The sequence below is a fragment of the Macrobrachium nipponense genome, chromosome 9 (genome assembly GCF_015104395.2).
Source record: "Macrobrachium nipponense isolate FS-2020 chromosome 9, ASM1510439v2, whole genome shotgun sequence".
NCBI lineage: Eukaryota > Metazoa > Arthropoda > Malacostraca > Decapoda > Palaemonidae > Macrobrachium > Macrobrachium nipponense.
This window is the reverse complement of record NC_061110.1, coordinates 8,007,533-8,017,204: the sequence shown is the minus strand read 5'-3', so window position 1 is coordinate 8,017,204 and position 9,672 is coordinate 8,007,533. Positions and strand designations below refer to the sequence as shown.

General features: G+C 36.1%; 1 protein-coding gene across 1 annotated transcript; it reads left to right on the top strand.

The window, feature by feature from the left end:
• Positions 1 to 250: 250 nt before the first annotated feature.
• On the top strand, positions 251 to 9,672 carry LOC135218611 (lactosylceramide 4-alpha-galactosyltransferase-like). Its single transcript, XM_064255039.1, has 7 exons — positions 251 to 353; positions 1,737 to 1,857; positions 6,201 to 6,296; positions 6,761 to 6,954; positions 7,949 to 8,172; positions 8,866 to 9,072; positions 9,463 to 9,672. The coding sequence occupies exons 1-7, from the start codon at positions 251 to 253 to the stop codon at positions 9,670 to 9,672; spliced, it is 1,155 nt and encodes a 384-aa protein (XP_064111109.1).

The window sequence follows — 9,672 nt, the reverse complement described above, 5'->3', positions numbered from 1 at the left end:
CTTCACCATCGCGCCGAGTGAGAGAATGCTAAGTTCTTCCGGGATTGAGGATACACGACGCAGGCAGTTCAACGTCAGCAAATGTGAAGGTTTTACTGAATTGCTTATATTACGTATGACCCTCCAAAAAGTTTACGTATAACGGATATGGAATAACCTTGAATGAGTTACTAAAAACATTCATTCTCCATGAAGTTTAATTTGGCCTTTGTAAGGACTTTTCAGAATGAAAACCATCGTTCATTCGAAAATGGCGCTCCTAGTTTACGGCGCATTTTTGGCGACTTCAATGTTTGTCTTCATCTCCCAGCGAGTTCAGTCAACCGATGACTTCGAAGACGGGAATACCGTAGGTGAGTCTAACCAATTTCATTTTACAAATTAGAGACAATCCAGTTTCTTCTTAGAACCTCAGAAAACGATGAGGCCGAAAGTGCTATCCTGTTCCCTAAGGTGAACCATATTTGATGCATTGTAGGCATATATATCTAAAGGTTGCTTGCGGCGTCCCCTCTGGCCTTAGCTGAATCTAATTTTTTAGCATTTCGCTTTACCTGAATCTTTCTGTCCAAAGCCTCTACTTACTGATTCTAAATAAAATTGTGGGTTTTGGAAAAGTAAATCCACAATAATATGTCTGTTTGACAAGGAGGACTTTGCAGGTCATCGACAGCTTTCTGCTTTGTATTTTAAATTACAAAATCAAACAGACATATTATTGTGGATTTACTTTTCCGTTTTATTGACTCATGTGATTATGAGTTTTCTTTGAATTGTAGGTTTTCTCCAAGTTCCACCTTTAGATATTTGTGCTGTACTTCATTTCCTTTATTTTCCGGATCGTTTTATGCTGTCAAATCACCCCAACTCACTTTTTTTTACTGCGTCAAGCACTGAGTGGCATAATGCCTTTATAAATGTCTTAGTTTAACCAACTCTAACAAAGTGGAATTTCCAGCCAATCTCCCTTGTTTTCCTAATCATTTAACCTGCTTGCTTTCAAGATCTCAGTTTGCCATACTTTCTAGATGTCTGTTGGATACACTAACCAAGATTTTCTTTTGGTACGGGCTCCGAACTCTGTTTCTTGATCGTAGATACTATTATTCTCAATATTATTACTGTCGTTACCATTATTATGAATACTAATTTTATTACTACTTCAGTAACTCTTTGGATATTGCCGATTATCATTTTTATCATACATTTCGTATATCTAGACTGTGTGTATTGTCTTGTCTCTACTTTGTTTATTCCCTGTATATGGCCCTTAGCTGAAATAAGGACTATTATTATTATTATTATTATTATTATTATTATTTTTATTATTAATTATGATTATTATTATTATTATTATTATTATTATTATTATTATTATTATTATTATTATTATTATTATTATTATTATTGAGAAGATGAACCCTATTCATAAGGAACAAACCAACAGGGGCCATTAACTTAAAATTCCACAAGCTTCCAGAGAAGTAACAGGAATTAATGAGAAATACAGAAAGATGAGATCAGTTATTTGAAAAATAGATAACTCGAAAAATTGATAAACAGATAAAAATGAAAGTTAAATCTTAGAATGAAAGGCGAATTTTATTAGAGTATTACATCTTCATTTGAACTTCTGAAGTTCCAGGTGCACGACTTCCTCTTCATAGAGTCTGCAGAGTCACATTTTTTTTTTTTCATTTAAGACTTTAATTATTCTTCCTCTTCATTTCTAACAGAGAACAGCGACGGTCAAAGACGAGAAATTGCAAAGGAAGAAGACGTGTGGTGGAGAAAATTCATTTGCGCCAAGCACCTTCACCCGCTTTTAGTTCCATTCAAGCTTCCTGTTTTGTACAGGTGAGAATTAGAGTTTTTGCCCTCTCATGATATTTCCATTTGCTTAGGGATGTTCCTCTCTCTCTCTCTCTCTCTCTCTCTCTCTCTCTCTCTCTCTCTTCGTCATTTCAGTAAACAAAACTGAAATGACAGAAAAAGATAAGGAAAACAAAGAACAAGATAAAAGTATGGATGCAGAGATACTCATTGATACTACATATGAGGCTATAAAGCAGCATACCTACGAAGAAATAAATTACGATATGACAACACAAAAGAAAATCCCGAAGAGGCTCTACCCAGATCTACACAATGACGGGAAAGAGGAAAAAATATACAAAAAAGACAAAGTCTGCAACCTTTTGAAAAGAGGGAATTATAGATTTGGAGAAAAATGTTACTACAAACATCCTAAGGTATGTCACAACTATGAAATATATGGTAAATGTGCATACCTAGATGGCTATGAGGATGATTGCAGAGATCTACATCCAAAAATATGCAAAAACCTAAAAGAAGGAAAAGGATGTAAGTTCGACAAAAAATGTAAATATATGCACCCTGTAGCCATGAAACATAATCAAATAAATAACCAATCAAGTAATAAAATCCAAAATAAGAAAGAAACAAATAAAGAGAGGAATGAAGAATATCAGGTGAAAGAAAAAAGCAAGCCATCAACGAGATATGCAGAGGTGTCAGCAAAAAATTTCAAAGCATCAGCTCCAAGATTCTACTCAAGAGATAATAACTGTTTTTATTATGCAAGAGGATATTGCAGATATGGAGAAAATTGCAGATTCAGACACAAAATGAATAATTATGATGAAGGAAGAACAAATATTATGGAAAAGTTGGATTTTTTAATGTCAGAATTTCTGGAAATGAAAAAAAAAGAACAACATACCAGAACAGGAAAGAGACATGGGAAAATCCTTATTATTACCAATATTAAATGAAGGAGAAAACATGCAAACCATCATAGTGATGAATGCGAAGGGTTTAGTTACGAGTAACTCAAAAAGAAAAATAGAGTACTTAGAAGAACTAACCCAAATTGAAAAGAAAATAGATATAATGAATATAAGTGAAACCTGGTATTCCCAAGAGACTGGGAATGATGATCAAATAAAAGGGTTCCAAACTTATAGATCAGATAGAAAAAATAGGAATCAAGGGGGAACCGCAATATATGGGAAAGACAAAAAACAAGGAAAAATATATGAGAAATATAGTAACTCAGAATGTGAACTAATAGCGGTAGAATTTGAATCTGAAAAATTAATGAACATAGTAATATATAGACCTCCTAATACTAAAGAGTTTGACTTAATAATAGAAAAATTGGATGATATATGTAGAAATCACAAGGACTGGACTATTCTCCTATCTGGAGACTCCAACTTTCCTTTCGTAGACTGGAAAGAACGAATAGGAGATTGTGGATGTACTTATACATATAAAAAAGAGAGTAATAGTAGTGCAGAAGATAAGAGGCAATTCGAAAAGCTATTAGATATGCTACTAGAATACAACATTCAACAAATAAATCACCTGCCAACAAGAAAGGAAAATACTTTAGACCTAGTATTTGTGAACGAGATGAATTATGTTAAAGAAATAATAGTTTATAATGCGAGTATTTCAGACCATAATGTCATAGAATTAACAGTCCATTCCAAAGCAAGTGAAAACAGAGATAAGCAAGAAATGAAAAAGTGGGAAGGATATGGAAAATACAACTTCTACAGTAAAAATATAAAATGGTCAGAAATAAATGAAGAATTAAACAAAGATTGGGATAACATTTTCGTAAGTGATGACATAAGGGTAAATATGGAGATATTATATAAAATATTAGAGAAAATAGTGGATAAATATATACCGAAGAAGAAAAGTAAACATCAGTCATGCATACCAAGAGACAGGAGGATCTTGTTCCAGAAAATCAGAAATTGGAAAAAAGGTCTTGCAAAAGAAAAAAATGCATGGAAAGTTATAGAACTAAAAAGTAAGATAGAAAATGCAGAACAAAAGATTATACAATCAAAAGAAAATGAAAAACGGGACTTGGAAGAAAAAACCCTATTAAATATCAAGCAAAACCCCAAACTATTATACTCATATGCGAAGAAGATGAATAAAAGAAGAATAGAAATAGGCCCTCTAAGAATTGAAGGGAGATTAACGAATGAAAAAAAGGAAATTTGCAACATATTGGCAGAAACGATATAAGAGAGAATTCACCCCTAGAATAGATAATGAAGATAATGATATAGAAGTAAGGGATGAAAATAGTGAATATTTAGCTGACATAGATATTAATGAAGCTGATATTGTGCAGGCTATTAATGAAATTAAAAATGGAGCTGCTGCAGGGCCTGATGGAGTGCCTGCTATTTTGTTAAAGAAAGTAGTTCATTCTATCGCAAAGCCACTTGCAATATTATTAAGATAAAGTGTAGATACAGGCAAGATTTATGATGAGCACAAATTAGCATATATTACCCCTACTTTCAAAAGTGGATCAAGACTAGAGGCAAGTAATTATAGGCCTGTGAGTCTAACATCACATATTATGAAAGTGTATGAAAGGGTAATGAAGAAAAATATTATGAAACATTTAATAAAAAATAATTTGTTTAATAAAGGACAACATGGTTTCGTACCCGGAAAAAGTACACAAACCCAACTGTTAGTCCACCGTGAGAACATATTCAAAAATATGAAAAGCGGAAATGAAACAGATGTGGTTTATCTAGACTTTGCAAAAGCTTTTGACAAAGTAGACCATAATATATTAGCGAAGAAAATTAGAAAACACAATATCGTGGATAAAGTAGGAAGATGGTTAAAAGAATTTTTACGCAACAGAAAACAGATAGTTATTGCAAACGACGAGAAATCGGATGAAGCCAAGGTAATATCCGGTGTGCCACAAGGTACGGTGTTAGCTGCAATACTATTTGTTATTATGATTGAAGACATAGACAGTAATGTTAAGGATTCGGTAGTGAGTAGTTTCGCAGATGACACAAGAATAAGTAGAGAAATTACTTGTGATGAAGATAGGAACGCTCTACAAAGAGACCTTAACAAAGTATATGATTGGGCAGAGGTAAATAGGATGGTATTTAACTCTGATAAATTTGAATCAATAAATTATGGAGACAGAGAAAGAAAGCTATATGCATATAGGGGACCTAATAATGAGACAATCACAAATAAGGAAGCAGTTAAAGACCTTGGTGTGATGATGAACAGGAACATGTTATGCAATGATCAAATAGCAATTCTGTTGGCAAAATGTAAAGCAAAAATGGGAATGTTGTTACGGCACTTCAAAACAAGAAAAGCTGAACACATGATTATACTTTATAAAACATATGTTCGTAGTCCACTTGAATATTGCAATATGATATGGTACCCACACTATCAAAAGGATATTGCACAAATAGAGAGTGTACAAAGGTCCTTTACAGCTAGAATAGAAGAAGTTAAAGACCTTGACTACTGGGAAAGACTACAATCCTTAAAATTATATAGTCTAGAAAGGAGAAGAGAACGCTACATGATAATTCAGGCATGGAAACAGATAGTAGGAATAGCAGAAAACATCATGGAACTAAAAATATCAGAAAGAGCAAGCAGAGGTAGATTAATAGTGCCCAAAACTATACCAGGAAAAATAAGGAAAGCACACAGGACATTAATCCACTACGCACCAGCATCGATAATGCAGCGTCTATTCAATGCGTTGCCAGCTCATCTGAGGAATATATCAGGAGTGAGCGTAGATGTGTTTAAGAATAAGCTCGACAAATATCTAAACTGCATCCCAGACCATCCAAGATTGGAAGATGCAAAATATACCGGAAGATGTACTAGCAACTCTCTGGTAGACATTAGAGGTGCCTCACACTGAGGGACCTGGGGCAACCCGAACGAACTGTAAGGTCTGTAAGGTAAGGTCTCTCTCTCTCTCTCATATACATTTTTTTCTCAGAGATTGAGCCAGAGGACAGTAAAAAAAAGAAAAAAAATGGCATTTAATACTTCATGTACCTCATATACTCTCTCTCTCTCTCTCTCTCTCTCTCTCTCTCTCTCTCTCTCTCTCTCTCTCTCCAATAATTATTTTTCTCTCATTAGTTGAGTTAGAGGACAGTCAAAAACAAAACGGCATTTGATACTTCATGTACCTCATATACAAACTTGACTATCTCTCTCTCTCTCTCTCTCTCTCTCTCTCTCTCTCTCTCTCTCTCTCTCTCTCTCTCATATGCAAACCTACCTTTCTCACTGGTTTTCATGCCACTTATTTCAGTGTTGATTAATCTCAGGAGGGACTTTCTCTTCCCCAGAGATATCATTCCTTCAAGAAGTCAATACAACATATTCCTGGTGGAATCTTCCTGCATCCAGAGACCTGCCTATCGTTCAATCTGCTCAGTAGAGAGGTTGGTTGCCGGAAAGAACTTCCCCTTGCTTTTCACGTCTCGTTTCATCCGGGTGATTGACCTTACCAACCAGAAACCTCATGAATTAAGCTGAGGATCGTTTATAATTCTCACTGAATCTGTTCTTGTAACTTAAAGCTAACGATCATTTATAAGTCTCACTTAATCTGTTTGTAACTTTGCAAAAGTCGGTTTCGTAAATGAGTTTCAGGACTCATTTCTGTATATTGTTATTATCATTATTACTTCTGATTCTACTGAAAGTAGTTTTTCTTATCATTTAAACCTGGTATTCAGTTGTGTAAGGGTACACACATTTAAAACCAAATAAAAGCACCAAACTGTGGATTTATCTCTACAGTTTTCCTAAAAATATTCGGTGCAGTTTGCCTAAAAGGTACCTTAAACCTGCAAAAATGACAAAACCGCAATTCCTCAGTTTTCAAACGTCTCATCTTCCCCAGCTACGCCCGGCAAAACCCCACTGCCGAAGTGTGGTACGTGATGGTCGCTCCCAGCGCTGACGATGCCGACGGCCTTCTGACGAAGCTATCGAAGCAGTACCTGAACCTCCACTTTGTCTCGGCTGATCTAGACCTGCTTTTTCGAGGGCTTCCTACGTACGAGCTCTTCACTTCGCGTTTGTGGATGAAGTCACGTTAGTAATTGTTGAAACTGCTTTGTTCACCTGTTGTCAGTTGACTGAGAACGGCCAAAAGGAAGTGGTTTAGGTACGGAGAGAGGAGTTTCTTCATTTCACTCCACAATTCGGAGTCAAGTCTTTGCTCTACCAACAGGGATTCGTTACTAGTGCTAAATAGTTTGGTATGCCGCAAACCAGGGTGGCGCTGCTTGCATCTTCAAACTTTCACGGAGCACGTACTCAAAGATGTTACGAAGTCGAGAAGTAAACAGTTCATTATATCTGTAATAAACTTTGTACTTCCACAATTATCTATATAAGAGATCTATATAAGTCTCCTTGAGGATGGCGTGCAATTGGAATCACAAAAGTTCAAGCAAAGATACAATGCATTACTACCCTCCCAATGCTGTTCTCCTTGCATTTTAGTACAATTTTATCTATTTATTAGTTGATCAATTTATTTTTCCTTTTTAATAAGTGAGATCTCTTCTTTTTGTATTTTCCTTTGCCTTTTTTTACTTCCTAATGAGCACTATATTCACTGGAAGCTTGAATTTTAAGTCAATGTTCCATATCAATGGGGTTCATCTTCTTGATAATAATAATAATAATAATAATAATAATAATAATAATAATAATAATAATAATAATAATAATAATAATAATAAGTGATGGACTCCTAAGGAGGCAGGATGCACCCCGGAACCCCACACTATAAATACCACCCAGTCGAATTGGAGGACTGTGATAGAGCAAAAAAAAAAAAAAAAAAAAAAAAAAATAATAATAATAATTATAATTCACAAGAAAATAAATGGTGTTACACTTTCGACTTTCACTAGAAAGTCATCTCAAGGGTACTAATTTGTTTGCAGGTTTCTTAAAACTTTTCAGTACTCTAGATATGACTTTTGAATGATAACCGAAAATCGCAATCTTGATATCTCTTGTATTTTCATGCGGGATTTTCAGCAGGTCGAAATTCATCCGTATTGATTCTCAACAGGCTGGCTCGAAATCCATCTCTCCGATATGATGCGTTTGGCCCTCCTGGGTCAGACTGGGGGTCTCTTCAGCGACACAGATACAGTTTGCATGAGGGACCTGACGTCCCTGACGAATTTCGTCGGGCGCGTGACGAAAGAATTCATCAACAACGCCATATTCCACTTCCATCGGGGGAATCCAATACTGCAGAAGAACCTTCAGAGGCAGAACGATTTTTTCGGCGTGAGTGTGGGGTCTTGTCAATAGGCGTTGCTAAGAGGTGTCTGCAGCTTCCTTTTGTCCTCTCTAATAGTTACGCCCAATTCATAGCCTTTTATTTTACTTCCATCCTCGCTTCCCTTCTTCAGTCTTGTTCTCATACTATCCAAATCCTCCTCTTCACTGTTGAAAGAATTGAATGGCTGAATGGCACTAGTGCTTGGCTTAATAGCCAAAGTTTGGAAGCTTGAATTCCAAGTCAATGGCCCCTGTGGGATTATTCCTTGCGAATAGGGTTCATCTTCTGAGTAATAAAATTAAATAAATTTTGAATGAACTAGGACATTTTGCAAAGGAATTAAGTATTTGATTCTCTGTGGTGCTATAGCTTTAATCATCCAAATAAAGATATCTGTTATTTTGAAGGCCAGATAACAGAGAACTCTAACAACCATCTAACAGGTTTTCCCTGTTATTGTCGGTTATCCTTTACTCGAACCCATTATCCCTAATCGTAAGAACATAGACATTGTATTATCATTATATTCCATAAAGATGAAACCTATCCATATGGAACAAGCCCACAGGGGACATTGATTTGGAATTCAAGCTTCCAAGGAATATGGTGTTCATTAGGAAGAGGTACGCGGAGGTTAAAGGAAGTACAGAAAGAAGAAGAGGATAATCAAGTAGCTTCTCTCATTGTGTCTACCACAGGTCGAAGAACGAGGCATCAATGGTTTAGTGGTGATGACGGACGTGATCAAAGAAGCCTGCAACTTCACTGTTCCGGACCAATGGGAAGATTTTGTCGTTCAAAGATGTCAAAACGTCCTCTTGATGCCCAGTAAAGCATTTTATCCCATTCCCCTGAAGAGAAGTGGAGACATCTTCATGGAAAATCTTGGAGAGAATCTAATGAAGGTATGTTCTCTGTATGTCTGTTGAATATTAAGCGAATTGCTACTCAAATCTGTCTGTATGAGAAGATTTTGGCACTGCTTCCTCCTGATTTTGTCTTTAAACCTGCAACTAAAAACTCTTATGGACAGAAGCAACAGGACTATAACACCAGAAGAGGGCTCTAAAAGGAATTCAGCCTTCAAAGAGATTCACTTTATAGGAAAAGGGGATACATAATTAAACACAAACGAATAGGAATTAAAGAAAAAGTAATATCCTGATCTGAATTCTAACCAGTCTTCTGACAGACAAAGTGAAGGAAAAGGTCATAATTGAATATGAGAGGACAAAAAAAGTCTTAAAATGATTTCTAACCTGACATCAGACACTGAATGCACTGATGCTCTGCAGGAAATATCTTCGAGTTACATCGTCCACATGTGGTCTGGAGTCTCAGCCCTTTCTCCTGTCAGGATTGGAAGCCGTAGCCTCTACGACACCCTCGCTGCTTCCTTTTGCCCTTCGACTCGAGACACTGCAAACTCAACGAAGGGAGCCATCAGGTACTACGGAGAAGCCTTGCCCGGCCGTGCTTGGCATGGAGGAATAGGGAGACCCTGA